At 43.0% G+C, this 22,799-nt stretch overlaps 1 protein-coding gene and 1 long non-coding RNA gene across 12 annotated transcripts in view; one reads left to right on the top strand and one right to left on the bottom strand.

Annotated features, from left to right (window-relative positions):
- The window catches only part of LOC135172055 (uncharacterized), a 28,762-nt gene extending 6,246 nt beyond the window's left edge, over positions 1–22,516 (bottom strand). For 2 of the 11 annotated variants that reach the window (XM_064138413.1, XM_064138419.1), the window contains exons 1-6: positions 22,229–22,507; positions 16,658–16,768; positions 16,349–16,522; positions 15,967–16,125; positions 15,749–15,869; positions 15,452–15,622 (exon numbers count right to left, since the gene is read on the bottom strand). In XM_064138413.1, coding sequence (XP_063994483.1) covers positions 15,452–15,615 — 164 coding nt within the window. In that variant the 5' untranslated portion in view covers positions 15,616–15,622; positions 15,749–15,869; positions 15,967–16,125; ... (1 more) ...; positions 16,658–16,768; positions 22,229–22,507. Of the gene's footprint in view, positions 1–842; positions 5,878–15,451; positions 15,623–15,748; positions 15,870–15,966; positions 16,126–16,348; positions 16,523–16,657; positions 16,818–22,228 lie in introns of those variants that run through there. The other 9 variants (XM_064138421.1, XM_064138422.1, XM_064138420.1 and 6 more) reach the window with 9 other exon arrangements.
- On the top strand, positions 312–1,240 carry LOC135172056 (uncharacterized). Its single transcript, XR_010300804.1, has 3 exons — positions 312–574; positions 717–794; positions 1,103–1,240. It is a non-coding gene; the product is annotated as an uncharacterized LOC135172056 (long non-coding RNA).
- Positions 22,517–22,799: the final 283 nt, after the last annotated feature.

Here is a 22,799-nt window from a genome sequence, read left to right as displayed (position 1 = left end):
ACTACCCACCTTTCTCTCTTCCTATTATCCAAATGCCTAAAAGGACCAGACGTGCGGGTAGAATATCAACTCCGAAAGTTAGTGCCGACCGTACTAAGTTGTGACACCCTCAGCATCGAAGTCACTAGAGATTATCAGGGAAACTTCCGACTGGTCCAACCTTGTGAACCAGCTTCCGGACCCCAGCAGGAGACATTTAGAGCTGTATCACCTCCCCGGACGAAGGGATATTTCACCACCGAATACGTGGTTAAATAGTAGCAAATCCATGCTCCAGTTATCAAGGATCATCCCTTATTCCGAATCACTCTCTCAACGCAGAAATTCCTGAGTGGATTGAAAGAAAAAATATCTGTGTCGTACGTTTGGATAAACGTAAGAGACAGAAATCCCTCAAACCTGTTGCGTCTGAAAAAGTGGCGAAATAACATTTTTACGCCCAAAACAAAATTGGACGTAACATGTCACAAGGGTAACGAGGGGTTTTTTGATGTGAAATATCTATAGGCGCACTCCTAAACCGAATCGTTGGCGTGGCGATACTTGCTGTGGCGAGCAATCGAGCTATACTAAGGTATGCCTATCTATATTCTGTCTAGTAGAGTGTACGGTGTGGCTTCTCACTCAGTTCGACGTTGTTGTTTACTACGGTACACATAACCTGCGTTTTATTTAATTTTTCATTTTAATTTTTGACAATAAAATATGTGTGACAGTGATAACTCAGAAGATCAAAGTGATCAACCTTGTGCAAAGAAAGTGAAACTACACTATGGTAAACTACCAAGTCATCAGTAAGTAAATCGTATTTTTCAAGTCTCCATAAATGTAATTATGATATTTTTATATTTAATTAATTATATTCATATTAATCATATTAATAATTTATATAAATTATATTAATATTATCTTCAATTAAGTATTCTTTTATTATTCATGAAAGAATTAATATAGAAAAATTTATTAATAAAATTTATATTTGCAAATCTTTAGTCATATATTGCAATAATTAACTAAGATTTAAGTTCATGAGTATATTGAAGCCACACTTAAATTTTTTTTTTTTGTGTATTTTAATATCATATTTTTTTAAATATTTCAGTTCCCAACAATCATCGCAGGGATCACAACATATTCTTATTAAAACTGGACGCCACCCTGATCATTCAAACACAAGGCATACTATCAATCTTGTGTAAGACTTTATTAATCGAATAGTACCAGACTATTTTAATTTTTATCTTAGATTTTATTAACATATTTATATTTTTTTAAATATAAATGTAAGTTTATATTTTTTAATATGGAACAACAATAGATGCTGTATTTGTGAGATATCTTGATGATGTTCCGACCAATATTTTTGTAACGTACTTTAGTTATCATCGACCAATCGTCACAGTAATACCGGCAGAGGAAACATCAAATATAACTATTACTGAAATCACGAATGAAAATATTTAAATTGTGGCCACTTGATATTAATATCGAACTTTTATATCACATGTAAATGTTTATTAAATAAAGTTACCATTTTCTGTAAGAAATTCGTAATACTTCATTTTTCCATTAGGCTATATTTAATTCCTGTAATAATATCATCTTATATGCATATTACTTGTACACACATGATGTTTCGCATCTGCCAGGCGTCCCATGAGGTTGTCGGGAAATCTTCGAAAAATTCGGGCCAAGTTGGTCGTGGCCGATCTGAGATTTCTACTCAGTAAAGCCCTAACTCCGCTCGTCTCCTTGTACCTGACTCCCCGCGGAACCGCCGTCAGGCATTACTTCACGGGCGACATCAGCGACGTCCCTCGACGCACCTTCTATAACACCGGATGGCCTTCACCCTCACCTCGTCACCGGTGGTATCTGCCCCTCCTCCTCCTTGTTGGCGAGCGCCCTCCTGAGTCGCTCCTCGCTCCTCGGTGAGGTAGTAGTTTACCTCACCGTGCTGCCGGAGAACTCAGGTGGAGACATCAGGGATCAGGCGATAAGTCCGCGTCCTCTTCGTCGAGGTGGACCATTTTGCCTGCCAGTCGTCCAGGCTCCATGCGCTCACCGCTTCCGTAACTCCCTTACGACTCGCATCGGTGGATCGGGTCATCGATGTCGCTGCTCCTGCTTTTTTCATCTGCTGGTATAACGCCACGCGCTCCTGCACTATTATTTCGATCGGCATTATACCGGCTATCATCACTCGGATGGCACTCCCCGAAACCGCGCGGAAAGCACTGGCCACCCTAAGGGCACTCAGTCTGTGGTCAGCTGCCATCTTACGCCTGGTCTCCTTTACCTGCAGAGCACCCCCCATATAGGGATGGCATACGTCATTACCGACGTTGCCACCGACGCCAGCAGGGCTCTCCTTTTCTGCTTAGGGCCCACAACATTTGGCATGATCCGGGCCAATGTCGTCCGGATTTCCGCGGATTTGGCCGTGGAGTATTCCACCTGCTGCCGAAAGCTAAGCCTGGCATCGATCATCACCCCCAAATACTTGATGTACGGTTTGCAGGCGATGTCAGCGTCCCCAGCTCTCAGCGTGATGGTCTCGAGAACTCTTCTCCCCGAGGTGAGTAGCGCCTCCATCTTGTGCTCCGCCAAACACAATCCGACGGAGTCCATCCAGGTACGGATCATCTCAAAGGTTCTTTCAAATATCAGGCTAATGCCCTCCAGGTGCTTTCCCACTATGCCTGCCGCCACATCGTCGACGAAGGCTACAGGCTTTACCCCCGGTTGGGGACCAGTTTCAGCAGGCCGTCATACATGACATTCCACGAGAGAGGACCCAGGACTGATCCCTGCAGAACTCTGCCCGTGATCCTGTACTCCTGGGCTCCCATATCGGTGTCATATATGAGGGTTCTCCTTGCGAAGTCGTGTTCTACCATTGCCCGGAGATACGCGGGAACACCAAACCCATGCAGGGCTTCCAGGATGCACTCCCATCTCGACGTATTAAAGGCATTCCGAACGTCTAACGTGAGAATCAGACAATACTTCTTGTTCCCCCTATGCCGTCTTGCGCTGGCGATAGCATCGCTAGCTAGGTCGATGACTAGATCTATGGCCCCCAGCGTGGACCTACCTCCCTGAATCCGAATTGTTGCCCCGCTAGCTGAGGCTCCACCACCGCCTCCAATCCTTTGGTGGATTACCCGCTCCAAAATCGTCCCAGTAGTGTCCAATAGCCAGAGTGGATGGTTCGTGCGGAGGTTTCCTCCCCTTCGGGAGTAATCCCAACATCTGCCTCTTCCACCTCGCCAGAAAGATACCCTCTCTCATGCAGCGCGTGTAGAGGTCCGCAACTGATCTGGCCGCTTTTAGAGCAACATTTGGGACCCCATCCATTCCGTGGGTCTTGGCAACACCAAACCTCCTGCATGCGTGCATGACATCATCCCTGGTGACCGGGGGGGTGGCTGACGCTCTTCTCTGTAATCTTGTCCTCTATTGCTGCCACTGCCGTGGGAACAGTGTTGACACAATCCTACGAAGGACGATCGGGCACGTAGGCGCTGGCATTGGATGGCCTTTCAGTCTCCTCAGTGCCACCGTGCACGGCCTCCCCCATGGATCATTCTGGACCCCGTCTATCAGCTCCCTCCAAGCTAGTGCTTTGCTCCGCTTTATGGCCTTGCACAGCTTTCAGCTCTCCCTCTTATATGTATGTTCCCGTTCGACGAAATCTGGTTTCCCTCGAGCGCGTTGCGACGCTTTCTGGTTGCGTTACACGTTGAGCGCAGGGCTGCCATGCCGCCGTTCCACCAATAAACTGGGGGCCGTCTATTGATGGTACGCGTCTTGGGTATGACGGCATGGCAAGCTTTCGCTATTCTCGCCATCATATCCCCGACCCTTTCAGAGGCGCTGCGTCCTCTAACAGGGCCGTCATACAGCGCGATGAGGAAGCTATCTTGGTTGAAAGCTCCCACCTTCCAACCGACGGCATTGCCCTTTGCCGGTACTGTTCTTGGTATCCGGGTAGTTGAGACATCCCAGAGCAAGGCCCGGTGATCGCGCGCCGTATATACATCACTAACCCTCCATGAGTGGTTGCCTCTCGCTAGGTCGCCACTCACGAAGGTTAGGTCCACTATTGAGCTTTGACCGGCCCTGGAGAACGTCGGTTCTAGCCATTTACTTAGTAGAACCAGGTCCACCGATGCCATGGCCTTCAGCATCACTTGTCCTCGGACGTTCGTCCTGCTCTCCCAGTCCGTCGCACAGGCGTTGAAATCGCCCGCTATAGCCACGGGCCTTTATGCCTCACGTCCTCGGTCAGGCCGTCTAAGCTGTCCGCAAACTCGGTGGTGGAGAAGCTCGGCGAGGCGTAGCAACGGTCTAAGTGAATCCCCGCTGTTTGACACGCACAAAGCCCTGCCCTTTGGTGCTGATTGAGCCCTCCGGCCGTAAACTACGGCAAACCCAGATGGCGGCCCCCTGGCTGGCGTCCGTGAACCAGCTCTAAGTGTCGATCTTTCGGCATGGCTCCGAAATGCACACCATATCGACCTCGAGCTTCCGGACCGTCTGCCACAGGAGGTCATTTACCGCCTCACAGGTTTTAATGTAAATCTGCAGCACCCTCATCTTCGACCCGTTCAGGCCTTCTGGAGGGCTGCCTTGAACACTGGGCACCTGCCGCTTCCGGCCATGTGTGCCGCGTTCCCGCCGTCTCCTCTCTCCGTGCATAATGCGCATCTCGGATCCCGAGTGCAGTCCGCAAATTTGTGTCCGGGCTCCCCAGACCTCACGGAGAGCTTGGCTCTGTCGACGTCGCTCGTGCTCGACACCCTGCAGACTCCGCACCTTACCCAGCCAACCTTGATCGTGGCTCTCTCTCCCAGAATCTTCCTGGCCGCCCTTGCCGAGATGACCACCACGGCCGTTTGGGTCTCTCGAAAAGCCTTTCTCAGTGCCCTGACTGCGTTTGTTTCAATGGGATATTCGTCCCCGACAGCTTTTTTCAGAGCCAATAGCAGGTCCTCCTAGGTCGTGACCTCGTCCAGATCACGTATCTCGAGTTCGTCCTGCGGGCCCTTCCTGAGCACCCGTGCTTTCTCTCCGAGAAGATTTGATATCACGCGGCAGAGTTGGGAAACTTTATCTGTATACTTTTTCCTTAGCGTGAGCAACACCGTGAGCAACCCGTGGCCGTACGCCTGATTCTGCGGACACATTCCGCCTGCTCCCTCGGCGCCTCCTTTTTAACCCGGCGAAGTATATCACAGTACTTCTCCCTCGCTGCTGGGCGAACAATCAGCGCATCCGGTTTCACGGGGGCCCCCGGAGATACCGCTTCTGCCTCTTCTTCCCACTTTTCTTTTTTTCGCTCAGAGGGGGTGGCGGCCTCTTCCCATGCTCTTTCACCCCAATCTTCCTCACCTTCTTCTTTGATTTCCTCCTCGTCACCCTTTCCCACAGAGTGCTGTCTGGGGGGTTGGCTTGGGAGGTGGCAGCGGGGAAAAAGAGGCTCCCGGCCTCGCCGTGCGGCGTCTGCCTGGTTCTTCCATTGATCCTCTCTTTCCTGTGTACCCGGCGAGCCCTTGGACCGCTTCCTCCTGATCCCCACTCGAATCTGTCGATCCTCCTCCACATTCGTGTCCTTTGTCGGGGTCTCCGAATCGATTCTCGACCGGGTGGGCTGCGGCGCAGCTGAAACTGGGGTCACTGTGCCTCGTGCCCTCTGTCCCTTCTCCCTCTTGGCCACGATTTCCTCCAATCTGCGGAAGCCACCGCAGATCGATGTTACCTTGGCCTTTATCTCCCGGTGTACGTTTTGTTTAGGCTGTATGATGTCGTACATTTGGACTAAAAAATGCCCCCTCCACCTTTCAAAGATTAATGGACCAAGTCCTGATAGGCCTACAAGACATTGAGACTTTCGTATACATGAATGACATAGTCATTTATTCGAAAACCATTGAGGAACATGTACGGAAATTTCTCGAAGTAGGTAGAAGGTTGAGGAATGCTGGGTTACACTTACAGCCTGATAAGTGCAATTTTTTACAACCGCAAATTTAATATTTAGGTCACATAATTTCGGCTAGAAGTGTACGACTGAAACCGGATAAGATAAAAGCCGTTCAAGATTTTCCTCAACCACGAAACACAAAAAACATCCAACAGTTCTTCGGTTTAGCTGGGTATTACAGAAAGTTTATACCAAATTTCACGAAAATAATGAAGCCTCTAACTCATTGATAAAGGAAGGACATTAAACTCACGTGGGCACCGGGACAACAAGAGAGCTTTGACAATTTAAAGAAGGCATGCATGGCGCCAGTATTACAATACCTTATTTTTAGGAAAACGTTCATAGGCAGACTGACCCGAGTGAGTATGGTATAGGGAGTGTGTTGAGTCAAGGAGAAATACGGCAGGATCTCACGATTTCTTTTTGCTCAAGATTACTGACAAAAGCAGACCGAAATTATTCCACAATCGAAAAGGAAATGTTGGCAATTTTCTACGCGGTCAAATATTTTCGTCCCTATGTATATGGCCGCGACTTTATATTAGTAACGGACCACAGACCACTAACAAGGGTTAAAAAGGTAGATTCTCATAACTCCCGCATCGTAAGATGGAGATTTGACATGGAAGATTTTGATTATAAAGTAGTCTACAAACCTGGATAATTAAATGCCAACGCAGACGCCCTATCCTAAAGGATAGAAGCAAATATCTCCAATCAATTAACTACTTTTATTAGTTATTTCCCAAGATGATAAATAATTAAAGACTCGCTCTGAGACAGAAAGTATCAGACGAGCATAAATACAAAAGAGGTAACTCGTAATGAAAAGAATTCGGAACACTGGCCCAGAGAACACGAGTCTACGAGTATTAATTATCTCATGGATTCGTATTACACCGTGCAGGGTGACGCGCTGGAGACCAGCTTCCAGACGTAAAGCGCTGACGCTGCGCCCCAGTTATCTGCATAAGTTGACTATACGTGGATTTATCCACATATATTCATCGTCTTTCATTTTTCTTTCTTCATATGTTTTGAAGTCCGAATAATACGTGCCACTTTCGTGTCCTCGTATTCTCCGGATTATAAAACTGAAATGTTATGGCATTTCGGGGCATAACAGTGAGGCAGAGGAAAAAGCCAGTCGTACCAAGGACGTTCCTGGGGTTCCTTTGTTGACAATAAGAAAAAGACCAGATTCCGAACCAACAAGACGATTTTGACGACACTAACGAAAGTACATCAGATGATGAAGCAGAGTTACATCCCCGACGTCCGCCAAATTTTTAAAAAATGGTCGCAAATATCCCAGAATGTGGAGAAGCATTAAGATCAATAAAGGATATCATCGTTATCATGACGTCAATAAAAGGAGAACCACGCGATACGGGAGCTGATAATTTGTATAATCTCATGGAACTCCCTACTTTGTCTATGACCTGGCTGAGGACAAAATTAGTGGAATATGAAAATAGGCCTTGCTTTATCCTCCCAATAAAAAATATAAATCAAGATTTATTAGAAATAAATCATATTGAGGAAGCATTTGACTCATATATTACCTTAGACACTGAAACTGCATCATTTGACGTGGTAAAAACGTATAGAATCAATGACATAAAATGGCATCCAATACAAAAACTAATAATACAAAAATTTACGGCATTAAACCTCGAAATTACATTTTGTTCATGTGACGTTAGAATTCCAGAACCCTTTAAGTATATACAAATTATCACATATAATATCACAAGAGCTTCAAAATTATCGCGTATTGCCCGATACATTCGCTGCAAACAAATGAAGGAGTCAAGTTTTTCAGGTTAAAAAATCACGAGTGCGAAGCACTCGTAGTTAAAAGAAAAATAAAAAACTAAACAGGAGTACTTTAGATGCTTCATAAATCTTCGGATATGGCTAACGATTGAATTGTCACAATCATACTATAATTACAGAAAGCATATATTTCGTATAAATTTCGTTTTGTCTGGCACAGTTTTTCTCACCCTCTGCCCGAAGACATAAACGTAATCCTCCCCTTTTTCTCTTAAAAGTTCTTTTAAACGGCACACTCGTTCAACGATTGATTAATAAGTGTAAAGGCAAGGAAAATGGCAAAGTAAATTGACAATTTACCGATCAATCTCTCAGTTTCATCAACGGAGCCAAAGCGGACCGCAACATCGCAACATCACCACTTGACGACTTCGTTTGTATGCAGGGAACCTAGAGGGAAATACTCGTTAATTTTGAAGCTCGAGTGGTATTCAGGAGATTATGTTTTTCATCCCAATCTCAACCAATCAAATGGTGGCATTTCCCGTCACATGGTACAAGTAAGAGAGTTTCACTTCGGATATTTTTCGGATATTTCCCTGTTTGTTGCTAAAGAATGAAAATATCCGATAAACTATTTGTACGCGTTTCAAACCCCAAAACTGTCATTACAAAAAATCAAGTTCAAAGACTTTACCTCGACATGAGCAAATTTGGAGAAGAATCCTTGGAGATTATTGATCGAAAAATTAAAAATAATGTTCCTAATAATACAGTGAAGACAACAGCCGCAATTTGGAAACAATTTTCTGCATTTTGTGCAGACAGAAAATATGCACTGGAGAAGCCACAACTACGAGTGAAAAACCATACTATATGACGTGAAATGCCAATTGTTTGAAATTGGAATGAAAAAAATAATCCAGCCAAATACCCCTCGATCTTCAAAATTAAGGGTATAACGGTATAATTAAGGGCATATAAGGGTCTTGGGGTATTACTACTGATTATTATTCCTATCCAAATTTCGGCAAAGAGAATTGTGCCATGGAATGAAAAGAGGTTTATCTGGTTAAGTTATCGTGTTCATTCGCACAGTGTCTTGATACTGGGGAGGTGATTGTTGGAAGGTTTAAATATTTGCGAATTGTTAATTAAAAAATGATTTTAATTATTATAATGTCACTTTCACTTTATTACACAAGAAAAGAAAGAATTTTCCAAAATTGAAAATTTGCTTAAGGATATCAAACACACAAAACTAAATATTTGTTTATCGACGGGGAAGTCTATTGATATTTAATACATCGCGAAGATGGAAAAAAATGTTTTTTATGCGAAAGGAGTTTAACCGGAACGCGGTGTAACTGTAACAATCGAATATGTTACCGATAGAAATAATGTAGGAATTATATCTGATCAGTGACGCGATAACTGCGGACCGTATGTCGGAAGAAAAAACCAAAAAACACACAAACAACTAAAACTAATGTCGTGAAAAATCCATGCCCTCTTGGCAGAAAGCACGGACCGTGACGAAAGTCGCCCTGACTGACCTTTTCCCAGGAAACTCATAGACAATAAAATTCAAAGAAAACCCTGAGTCCTTAGGGACTCTTCAAGACCACAAGAAGGCTAAAATCTTGGGAGTTACAATAAAAATGTTTCGTATTCCCCATCCGTGTCTACTGAAGGGATTAGAGGGAAAATTTCGAAGAGTTTACAATAAAATAATTTAGCGGACAGGCAGATGTTTTTTTCTAAATTACTGATTTTATATTCCCCAAAAATGAGAATAATTTTAGAAATAAAAAAAGCTCTATCCGTGACGGAACAGACTGCCCCGTTGAATAAGTATTTGATCAACGAATAAGATTCGAATTAAATTGGATTCATAAGATAAACGATAGACATATTTTTTTCTAACTTTTGCGTCGTCCTCGTTGATTGACTGCGGGGCAAGCCTGTTAACGTTGCCATCGAAAAGTCCTTTGGCTGTTTTGACCGTGACCACACGGATGATACCATCGGTTCCAGGCCGTACCTTGATGACACGTCCCAAGTGCAGGCAAGTTGTCATCCTTCAAAAGCACCACGGTGCCTTCCTTAATCTGATGCTATCCCTGGCTCCAGAACTGCTGCTTTAGCTTCTGAATGTGCTGCCATGATAATAATCGGCTGCTTGGAGTATCAGTGAAGTCGTGATCTCTTGGACAAATCAGCTACTCCCCAATCAAAAAGTGACCAGGAGTGAGAGCCATGAGATCGTTAGGATCAGAAGACATCGGCGTCATGGGTCGAGAATTCAGAACAGCTTCGATCTCGATTGTCAATGTATTGAATTGTTCGAAGGTGAGGAGCTCGTCCGTGATTATCCGATAGAAGTGATGCTTGAAGGACTTCACCGCTGCTTCCCACAAGCCAACGAAGTCAGGGGATTGAGGAGGGATGAAGTGCCAATGAATTTGCCGATTAGTGAGCATTGATGGCACTGCGTTCTGAAGATCTGCGGATTGAAGATGTTCATAAATAGTTCGTAACTCATTGTTGGCTCCAACAAAGTTTGTGCCATTGTCCGAGTAGATGTTTCGGCAGCATCCTCGTCTGTCGATGAATCTCCGCAAAGCTGCGAGAACGGCTTCGGTTGTCAGATCACTCACGACTTCTAAATGAGCAGCCTTTATCGCTAGGCACGTAAAAACTGCTACGTAGACTTTGACTCGCACGCGATTGCGAAACTTCTTCTCCTTTACGAAGAAAGGACCACGGTAATCAATACCCACGTTCGTGAACGGGCGAGACTCCGTAATTCTTGCTGATGGTAAATTACCCATTATGTAATTGACCGATGGTGGCTTCAATCTAGTGCATCGTATGCATTGATGAATGATTCGACGCACAGAGTTGCGGCCGTCCAGTGGCCAATACTGTTGCCTGATATGGTATAGAACTGCCTGAGGGCCAGCATGTAGCTGGGACACGTGGGCTTCCTCGATGATGAGCTTGGTGACAGGATGAGACTTGGGTATGATGATCGGGTGACGTTGAGAAAACGGAATCATCGCGTTGCGTAGTCTACCTCCTACTCTGATGAGTCCTTCCTTATCCAGGAATGGAGTCAATTTTTATACCTGGGCCAACTCTGGGTTTTTGGCTCGCTTGTTCTCGGTGTCTTCAAGTGCACGTTTGAAAGGGCGTAACGTCTCTGCTTGCAGCCAATGAATGATAGCGTGCTGGGCCGTAATCAGCTCTGCTGGTGTGAGAGGACCCTGTTTCTTACTCTTAAAACGTAGACAAAGTGCAATAACTCGCCTTAGTTTGGAAATTGAAGAATACCATTCTAGTGGGTGTTGCTCTCGTCCATTATAGGCTACATGACAATATTTCCCTTTGATCTCAGAAGGCGGTGATGAAAACTGAAGATCCAGGACTGGCCAGTTGGTTTCCTCTGCTCGTAGCCATGAAGGGTCTTTAAACCAGATGCTCGATTTGATAAAATCCTTCAGGGGCAGCACGATATTGAGTAGTGAGTTCGGCGTCGCCATCCAGTCTCCGTTCCAAGCAGTTAAATCGGCGGGACGCCCATGATCGGGACTCCCCGATCAGAGATTACTTCCCATTTAACGGCAAAGTGACAATGTATCTGCCGCAATTGTGACGTTGGACGTCCTGTAGGAAGTGACATTTGCATTCCGAATCATTCTTGATTGAAGACGAATTGGTGTCCGCGTCTTCGATCTCCCAAAATTTGGAGATGTGAAAATCCAGGTTGGAGGTGCTGAGTATATTGCATGTGCGCTGGTGGGTTGGTTGCATAGCTGGTGCGCTCCCTCTGATTACCCAGCCGAGCAGAGTCTGTTGCAGGTAGAGCTCTGGCTGATCTGCTGGCGTGAGTTTTTCCTTACCCTGGCAAAGAAGTGAGAGGGTTGGACCCGACCCGAGGAGCATGTCCACGGATGCAGGACTATGAAATTCAGGATCTGCAAGCTTGATGTTGTCTGGGATCCTGATGGCTTTGCGATCAAGAGATTGATCGGGAACATCCTGAGTGATATTAGGCACTGTCAAGAACTCCAGTGTTCTTTCATACTCAACTGTTCTGGAACGAATTGTGGCAGTTACTAGATAGCTTGTGGTTGGGTTTACATTGTTCAAAGATCCAATGGGTACAGCGAATGGTTTCAACGGCAAATTCAGTGCGATGGCCAGACTTTCCTGCATAAAATTGGTAGTCGATCCTGCTTCTCGAAGGGCTCGACAGTTGACAGGTTGTCTGTGATTGTTGAGCACGTTGATCCTTGCTGTGACTATCAGATCGCATGTAGAAGCGTTGACAATTAGCGCTGCCCGCCGTGTCCAAGGATTCTGCGTTTGAGCTAGTCAGGATTGAGCGGGGACTGGTTTTTTTCCAGTGTTGAAATGGAGCGAAGTGTGATGTCTCCCCTTGCAAATGGAGCAGTCAACTGAAGAGATGCATACCGAGCGCTCATGCCCTGGCTTCAGACAGTTGATACATAGGCCAGCAGTCTTAGCCTTGGAGTATCTTCGCCCTGGAGTCAAATCTTTAAATACTGGGCACGAGCTGATGTGACGGTGAACTGTCCCACAATGGAGAGAACAGAATGACCCCACCGTTCCTGGTGCTGTTGATGTCGTTGAACCTGCTGATGATGTCGTTGGACCCGCTGATGATGTGACGTAGGCTTGTCTTCATACCCTTCTGTCCTTCCTTTTATCAGAGGTTGATATTTCTGAGGAAGTTGCTGGATAGCTTGTTGTGGGTGCTATTCTGACGTCGTGACATGTTGCCCTAGCTTCAATAAATTCAAGTAATTGTTTATATGTGAGTAATTCTGTATTTTGGGTTCTCAACTCCCACTGCCAAACTGTTTCTGGTGCCAACTTCTGCGTGATGAGATCGATCAGAGGCAAATCCCAACTGGTGACATCTTGGCCGAGAGTTTCCAATGCCTGGATATTCTGGTTCATGATGTCTGCCAGTTGTCCTAGTGCTGCTGGATCATCTCGTTGTAGAGAAGGGTATTCTCGCATGATACACCAGTGCCGTCGGAGGATTTTCTTCTTACAGTCCCATTTCCTTTTGAGGATTTCAATTCCAGCTGTTTAATTTCCTTCGGTTGTCGCCAGAGATTTAATTGCAGCAGCGGCGCTACCTTTCAGTAATCCACGTAGATACTGGAATCTTTGAATGGTCTGTAAGTCAGGGTTGTCATGGATCACGGTTTTGAAAGTGTCCCAAAATGGAGGAAAATTCTCAGTGGGCGTCGAGGTAGATTGGTGATAATCGTTGGCGCGACGTTTGGAGTTGGAGAGTGTGATCGCGAACATAATCCGGATCTCCGTGACTCATGTTGATCGAGTAGATCAAGTGCCTTCCCCATTACCGTATCGTAGAACTCTTCAAGAGTGAATCGCCTTGTTATTTCATCCTCGTCCAGTTCTTCCAAACGATCTTGAATGTCTGCAAATGTGTTGAATTTGTCCTTCAGTCGATTGAGGGCTGCTCGGAGTGGATAGGTTTTTCTATCCTCTGTGCTCGTTGTAGAGAATGTTTCTACTATGGTGGCGAAGTTTGTGGTAGCTGCCTGGATAGAGCCTCGTCTTCTCCGGAGGTTGGACATTTCTTCAGTGTTGATGCCTGCCGTTCTTGGTCGGGTAGGGCTCCTGTCGAGGTCTGGCATTGTTGAACGTTGCGGATATGATCACGTGAATGGCGACACTTCAGTTTTTCACACCACTGACTAAAACGCGTTTGATATACGGCTCGAAGGACCAAAAAATATGTTCACTCGCACAGTGTCTTGATACTGGGGAGGTGACTCTTGGAAAGTTTAAATATTTGCGAATTGTTAATTAAAGAATGATTTTAATTATTATAATGTCACATTCCCTTTATTACACAAGGAAAGAAAGAATGTTCCAAAATTGGAAATTTGCTTAAGGATATCAAATGTACTGTTCAAAATCCCGCGGTCAAACGTCAGGATGACCAACCGGATGACCTCGGCTAATCACCTTTGACCATCGTAACGAGAGGTCACGATCGATCTCGGGATCGTTACAATGGTCAGTACACCATCAGACAGCAATCGGACAAGACGCGTCGTCAAATCTACGGAATTCCAGCGGGGAATAATCGGTCAATTATAGGACAACCAACGGGGTTAGAACCGGGAATTATCAATCGGTATATACAGTCCACTCTTACCGAATAACTTTTTAACAACTTGGAGTGAATATTGTGTGTATTTATTTTAATTAAAATGAACCGGCTCTTCAACACACCCTGTGCCTAGTTATTCACCCTCCGGAACTTCCGCACCCACCATCCCAACCAGCCCATCAATCCCACGGCACATCAAAAATCAAACATATACAAAACTAAATATTTGTTTATCGACGGGGAAGTCTATTGATATTTAATACATCGCGAAGATGGAAAAAACTGTTTTTTATTCGAAAGAAGTTTAACCGGAGCGCGGTGTAACTGTAACAATCGAATATGTTACCGATAGAAATAAAGTAGGAATTATATCTGATCAGTGACGCGATAACTGCGGACCGTATGTCGGAAGAAAAAACTAAAAAACAGACAAAAAAACTAAAACTAATGTCGTAAAAAATCCATGCCCTCTTGGCAGAAAGCACGGACCGTGACAAAAGTCGCCCTGACTGACCTTTTCCCAGGAAACTCAAAGGCAATAAAATTCAAAGAAAACCCTGAGTCATTAGGGACTCTGCAAGACCCCTAAGAAGGCTAAAATCTTGGGAGTTGGAATAAAAATGTTTCGTATTCCCCATCCGTGTCTGCTGAAGGGATTAGAGGGAAAATTTCGAAGAGTGTACAATAAAATGATTTAGCGGACAGGCAGATGTTTTTCTCTAAATTACTGATTTTATATTCCCCAAAAATGAGAATAATTTTAGGAACAATAAAAGCCCTATCCGCGACGGAATATATCGTTTGTTTTTTTATGTATAACCTACCCGCAGAATTATCAAAAAATTATCGCATATAATACCACAAGAGCTCCGAAATTATCGAATATTTCCCGATAGGTTCGTTGCAAACAAATGAACGTATCAAGTTTTCCAGTCTAAAAATCACGAGCGCGAAACGCGAGTGATTTTTCTGGAAAACTTGACAAGCTTATTTGTTTGTAGGGAACCTTGAGGGAAATATCAGATAATTTCGAAGTTCGAGTGGTATTCGGGGGATTATTTTTTCCATCCAAATGTTGGCCGATAGAATTGCACCATGAGACATAATTATCAACGAATTGCCATTTAATCTGTCAGATACAATTGAGGGTTACTTCATCATTTGTTTTTTTTTATATAGGCAACATGCAAAATTTCCAGTGGAATTTCCAAGAATTTCCGCTGAAATAACGTGTTGGCTATACAAAATAACGTCGAATGGTGCAATCCTATTGGCCAAGATTTGGATGGGAAAAATAATCGCTGAAATTCGGGGCAGGCTATACAAAATATCAACAAATTGTGCAATTCTATTAGCTGAAATTTGGATAGGAAAAATAATTAACGAAAACCACCCAAATGGCACTAATGGCCATAAGAAAGTAGCTAAAACTTTCAACAGAATATGACAAAATTACTTTTGGAAAGGGATGAAGAATGACATAGCTAAATACATACAAAGATGTCGAAATTGTCAGCTCCGTAAAGTCGTTAGGGTAAAAACTCATCAGCCTATTTTTTAATATCACGGATACACTCATAAATGCGCTGGAGAAAATTAGTATGGATCTGGTAGGGCCTCTATCCTTGACATCCAAAGGTAATAAATATGTCCTCACCATCCAGGACCTGTTGACAAAATATTCATTAGCCATTCCGATACGTAACCAAAAGCATACATCTAAATAGTGCAGTTAGCGTAGATAATGTTAAGCCGAATGTCACAAAACACCACAGCGTAAGACTCGCAGGGACCTTAACAGTTGATGGAACGGGCAAAGAGGTGGATTATAATGTTCAAGATGGGTCTTGGTCCAACGAAGTAGTTGAAGCACTCGTCCGTATTAACTATCTACAATACAACGCACCAGTGGATCTAGAAATAAATAACATTATATTAACGACAACTAGTTGCGATTTTCAAAATGAATTTTTTGACGACAACGCATTCTTTAACTTCTGGAGGTCCTTACCCACAGACACCTGTAAATTCGAGCAGTACACCGCCATTTTCAGCGGAGCAGCTACGAAATTTTCTCAGACGAGTAGCACCCCAGAAATATATTCCGTATCCATTGCAGACGTGACCTTCACTCTAAGTAGCATCCAGGAGGCACACACCTGTGATTACACTGTTAAATAAACAGAAGTCCTGAAATTATACATCTTGGAATACCAGAAGGGAATGGAGATATCGGTGGAATATAAAATATCGATTGAGGAATTGGACCTATTCACCTATATTAACTCAAAATTTGTGTATATAAAGAAACACCTAGAACTACTAATGAAAGGATTCTATAGGAATACATTACGACATCAATGGGAATTGGACAGGAAAGTTCTCCAAAATACCTTGAGTCTGGCTGCAGTTGCACCTGATCAGTTTGCCGACAGGATTATGAAGGACCAGGGTTACCACGCAATTGTAACCGGGGAACTGGTCCACTTCGTAAAATGCATTCCAGTCCAGGTTACTCTAGACAATATACTGGACAAGGAATGTTCCAAGGAAGCCCCAGTGCTCTACTACAATCAGACATCGTAATTGAGTAAGAATTAAAAAATCCTCATGAAATACCGCGCCTCATTCTTTTGCAATCCCCTCCTACCAGCCGGTTATAAAATCGACAATAATTGCTGTTATCTGAATCCTAAACCTACCTTGGCTCCCCAACACCAAATACTGAAGCCGGAAACAAACCCACCTGGGAATACCCAACACCCGAGCATCTTAGTACTGCAGGGATATACAACACCGAGGAACTGGAAAAGCTGCGGAACACAATCATGTCCAATGTTGAGAAAATAGAAATTGTTATGCCTGTTTGGGACACAACAAATTTTATTAGACACTGAATAATCACCAGGTGTGTTCGGGTTCGGTATTTAATGATTTGGACAACCTGATATTTATGAAATTTTAATTTTATTTTGAAAACACATATCATTTGAATGAATTTTTTACACTATATAAATTTTGACGATTTGCGCGGAACTTGGTTCAAGGGTTGATCCGGACTGTTTTTGATTTGGGAAGAGACTGATCCCTTCGTCGAATTCTTAGAGGTACAAAGTGGGAAATTTGGTGGGAGATTGTGTAGGAGGGGAGGGTCCGTTTTGGGACTCTACTGCTGGAGTAGGACGGTAAGGCTAAGTGCAATAAAGATGTCTCACAGAGGTAATGGATTCATCTTTGGGATTAGGCTGGAGAAGATGGCCATTTTAAATATGGCCCGTTAAGAAATGAGTTGTACAGATGTGCAGAAACTTGTAAACGACTACAAGAGGAGATCAAGATAGGACGATAATAATGTTTATGGCTAGACAAATTCAAACTGCTTACAAAGTAGAGAGCTGTAATAAACGATGGAACTAATGGACCTTTTTCGCGAGTATTTTTTCATGAGAATAAATATGAGATTTAACAAAAAATTTAAACTTTGAGTCTCCCGTAAAAAGATAAAAAATGTATCGATTCGGAACAGAAATACTAGATAATTTCGCTCACATGGCTGGTGGAAATGCTGTACCCCATCCTCACTTTGACTTCCGAAATGTATTGACCGAATAACCAATGCAACACATGGTGCAGCATACGATTGAGAATGCATGGAAGCACCTAATAGCATTCGGCTCGGTAAGCACTGGAATCTTGACGATTACCATCATCCCAAAATTCACCTAACCTATATTAGAAACCATTATCGACGGTTATGCCTTGTATCGAATATATAGTTAGAGTATAAAACTACTAAAGGCAGTGTTTGGATCCCTCACAGCAGTACTACTTCACTTACACGGGCCTAAAGATCCATCTCCACCTACAAACTACATAGAGATGCAAATTTCAAATCTGGAAACCACTCCAGTAAGACTTAGTAGAAAGAAAAATATTCGGCTCGACGGAGTGGACCACGGAGTACCGAAAAAGCTTCAGGAGACAGAAGCAATCCTAACCACAGAATCTCTATTCACCCTCCCTGTTGTCACGTCCACACTTCTCGCAGACAGTATCGCGAAAGCCTGGAAGAAGTACAAAAACCACAACTGCAGAAAAACAAAGAAATTTTTGTCATTCAAACTAATATATACTTGCTAAAAGTACTATTAAACATAATGTGTCAATAATGGAATCATCGTCAATAGCAGTAATAATCATATAAAATGCCAAATGCTAAATGATTAAAAAATTCCCATTGCCGATGATCCAAAAATGAATATATCTATTAGTTTACATTATGGAATTATTATCGAAATACGCGAGAGCATACCGGCCAAGTACATATTTCGAAACTTCCAACAAACATTTCGAAACCAAACAACAGACCTAGTGCTCCCAAGTATCTATACATGACCCAATTACCCCTTCGACTACCTGCAAGACTAATTCCCGGAATTGAATTAAAACGCAGCAATTTGAAGAAAAAATAAAAAAATAGAAATGCATAAGTTGGCATTGTGATATCCAAAACCCTATATCAATAGTTTTTCCTGCATTTCCTATAAATATTAACCATCGCAACACACTCCTTAAACAATAAACCCTACGCTTCAAAAACCCATCCAATTTCACCATCCCAGCAATAAAAACACCATGTCATCCAAAATCGGTTGCACCACACAGGTGAGTGCATTCACCCCAGCAAAAGAATGACATATACCAGAGCAATGAACTCCACCGCGGAAATCATGCACTGTCAAAACTGCTGACTGCCAAAACCGCTGACTTAACAGGTCGATCCCCTCTAACAATTGGTAGAGGGAAACCTCACCATAATTTCCACCAATTAGAAGCCGATTCGTGTAACCACCACGAACCGATCCGCTCCCCAAAATCCAAAACCGAAGTCAGTCTGGAAAAACCCGCTCACGGAAGAACTACGATTTCTTGGCGGAAATACTATTAAAATCGGTCCGATATTGGCTAAGGTTTCGGAGTTAATCTTTAATTAACCATTCGGAGTGTTCCTGAATAAAAGTAGGGAGCATTACTTAGTAATTATTCGGGGATACTGCATCCTTAAACCGAGAATAAATAATTTCCTGCATATTAAGGAGACTAGTGGTAACCTTTAAGTAAAAAAAAAAATCATACTACTCTCCAAATTATTGACCCTCTTATCCTCAACACCATTTTCACGTCCCTCTGCCACAGGTCGCGCATTAACAAGTCGTTCATTCTCATCCCTCACCAGCTTCACCTCCCTCTGTACCTCACCAATCTGCTGAACAAGTTTATAATTCTCCTCCTGCAATTTTGTCAATTGTAAATTAACATCAACTGATTTTTTAACACCACTCTGCATCTTCTCCAGTTCAGCCTTGACAGCACTGAGTTCACTTGTTGCATCATTAGCGACTTTAACATAAACAGAACCCTTGGATATCTAAGTATCTGTGATAGTGTACTCCTGGTCATCTGGCAGAGAAGAAAGGTGGAATCACCCCAAGAATTCGCAACTCAGAATTAGCAATCGGTCGCAGTGAGTAACTGTCAAATTTTAGAATTCGTAAAGATCCAACAAAGATTGTAAGGGGTCCTTTAACTGCAACGATTTCCATCTCAAACAATGTATTATCATTCAAATGACAATAAATACGTAAAGTTAGACAATACTACATTTCTCATTTCTTTTAATTAAAGCAATTGGAAAACTACAAATTATAAAATCCTCTGCAGGTAAGAACAAAAAGCAAAACCAGCGTCGTCCAATAATTTAATCAACAAATTCTAGCTTGGGAGCAAGGGCAATTGTCCTTCGACGCTAAATATCTCCGGACATAACAGCATCTCATGGCGGTTGACACCTAACCCTTTTTCTATTGTTTTCACTTTGTTCATTTATCTTTGGAAATAAACAACTTTTCTAAAAAAAAACGCTCTTTACTGCGACCTAAAGTATAAAATGTATTTTTACGATAAAGTTTTCCATGACGAGAGATGCCCTAAAAATTAAAGAAAAAGCCTTGTTTTAAAAATAATAAAAAATACATTTTTCACCCAAGAAAATGACCATATAGTCTTTCCCATTACATTCGTAGCTCATAGAACTTGCTAATACATGAATGTATTGATGGGTAGGGTATTAGAAACATCTATGAGCTAATTCCATATTGGAAGGGGGTAATTTTGCATTTTCTCGGGTCGTTAAATATAGAGAAAAGTTGTAGAGAAAGTTTTAAATGTTTTTTCCCCTCTCGTTCGACTCAAAAGGGTCATATTTCCAATTTGATTGCTGTCACACGACTAACACACTCTTATTGCCGACTGCTTAGAGTATTTTATTAATTATATGCTTTTTTAGCTACCTTTGGCCCAAAACCGCGCCGCTGGGCCTTCGCCGCCACTGACAGCAGCAGCAGAACAAAGACCACCACCGCCGCCACTGCCACCAGGACAGAGACCAGCAGCAGCACCACAGCAGCGACGTGCTCTGTCAAAGGGAAGGTGAAATCGTCTTCAGGACGATCCCCTTCGCCTGATTCAAGAGCTGCAGCAGAAACTAAACACTGGAGCGGCAAGTGCAAGGACACCGTCTTGAATACGCAGAGGCCCCCTCAGGAGGAACTAGGGGAGCGGCATGGAGCGCGCGGCAGCGGTTACGGAGAGAGGGGAAGGCGCAGAGTAGGGAGGCACCTTGGGGAGAGGAATGCCAGCTAATATGAGATAGGAGCCTCATTCTGAAGCTGTGAGGATTTTCATCTTGCGCACTATTATTGCAGCAATTGTAACGTGGTGGATTTTTAGTAACATAAAAATGGACCAGTTAACCCGCCCTTTTCCCTTCACAGTGCAAAAACGGAACAAACGCTCTGAAGGGCGCCAGTTGTTCTTTGTCTCGACGGGAACAACAAACCGAAAAACATAATCGAAGCGGATAACTCACGACAACGAACTAAAAACCCTAACTAAAACGTAAACTTAATAACTTAAAACTAAAAGGTCGAGGGAAAAGTGGTATTTGCTCACGCTGCTCAGGATGTTGGTTGTGGAGAGAGGGGTGGTTCGGGGTGTGCTGGTCATTGGGCTATCAATTCCATAAATTCAAAACTCAACACATATTTAATATTTCTTTATGGAACTATATTCTTTAACTTCCGATAATAATAACTCAAAATAAAAATTTCTACAATATTCCAAATATTAATAATGACACAAATGTAAACCCAACTATTTTTGTGAGAGAGAGAGAGAGATTTTATAAATTACGCAATATTCCATTTATTTTAAGGAACGTAGGCGTATCGTCGAAGAGAGAAAATTAACTATGTTAATCCTTCTAATCCATTACAACAAATTTTATCAAAACCAAATAAAACAAAAGAAAAATATACACATAGCAGCTAAAACGACGGACGTGGGATATACACTATACGGAGGCGTGACCTTGGCGAGAGAAAATACGCGGAAGATTCTCGCGGAGGCGCGTAACGTAAACAAACGTAAACTCGTATTCGAAACGACGAATCGTTAGACACTTTTTGTTGGCGAAGGGTAATCGCAATGGCCTAAGGCACAATAAAAAAAAAAGAGAACAAATGTCTAGGCGATAAACGCAAACACAGCTCTCCAGAAAAATATCTGCAAGAGGCAATAATCTACAAATAATCCACACGACTAATACGTATCCAAATTCAGATTTTGGATTATAAAATAAACCAAAAGGCCAAAGGCACAAAAATGGAATAAATCCATAGGCGATAAACGCAGACACAATATTTCATAGAAATATCGGTAAAAGGCAAAACTTGCAAATTCTTCCAAATTAGTTTGGAATATACGGATAATCCATAATAAAACGTAATTTTGGAATATATAAAATAAACCAAAAGACACCAATGTACAAAAGAACTCGAAATTTCAAGAAGGCAGTAACGTAAATTAAATATACAGGCGAGTAACGCAAAGTATTTCCTTAATTCGTAAATGTTCTCCTAAATTCCAAAAACATACGTGACATCATCAAGGTCACGAGTATTGCGTCATTCAGGCATGGCTTGCAATTGCTAAGCAATTGCTAAGCAATTGCTAAGCAATTGCTAAGCAATAGACAAATGTAACACGTAAAAGACGTAACTGCATGATTTTGGCGTTATTTAAGCTCTACCGCACAGAGCAATGTCTAATCAAACTAAATAAATCGCAAAATAATACCCTGAGATGAGAATCCAGGATGACTTGATTTAATCTCTAATAATCATTATTAACAATAAACCAAAAAAAAAACTCACGGTTGCGACGTATACGCGCTGGGAGATAATGATCGGTTATCTCTCGGAGAACGGGACGATTCGTCTTCAATAGGTCCTCGAATGGCCGTCCTGGTGATCTGCTGTCCTCCTGACGATGGTTCGATCACAACTTCCTCGATGTACAACTAATTTTCACTACATTAACTATTAATTTTATTGGCGCTCACACAACACGTGGTGATGTCGGCGACGTCTACGTAGAAACTGTTGCTACGCGACAGGTCGGCGCATGGCGACCGACGAGAGCGTAGCGCTCCAAGCGTTATGGCAACGCAGGGTTGGCCTGGCAGGTCTCGGCGCGAAAGTTCAAATGTTCGCGTAACTTAATTTTTATTTTCGCGGTCGCATTCTCGGGATCCCCGGGGTTAGGAGAAACGTAATTAAATAACTAAAACAAAATAATATTTTCGCGATTTATTTTTATTTTCCTATCGCCCTAAATTTTAACTTAAACGTAACATAAATCGACCTTTTGGCAATCCACGCGATGGTAATGGTCGTGATTACTCGCGTGGCCTTCCACCCTAAAACTACACTCAAAACCCATCCT

This window comes from Diachasmimorpha longicaudata, unplaced genomic scaffold (genome assembly GCF_034640455.1).
Source record: "Diachasmimorpha longicaudata isolate KC_UGA_2023 unplaced genomic scaffold, iyDiaLong2 ctg00000148.1, whole genome shotgun sequence".
In the NCBI taxonomy this organism is placed as follows: Eukaryota; Metazoa; Arthropoda; class Insecta; order Hymenoptera; family Braconidae; genus Diachasmimorpha; species Diachasmimorpha longicaudata.
The sequence above is the reverse complement of the archived record's forward strand: the minus strand, read 5'-3'. Positions and strand labels throughout refer to the sequence as shown.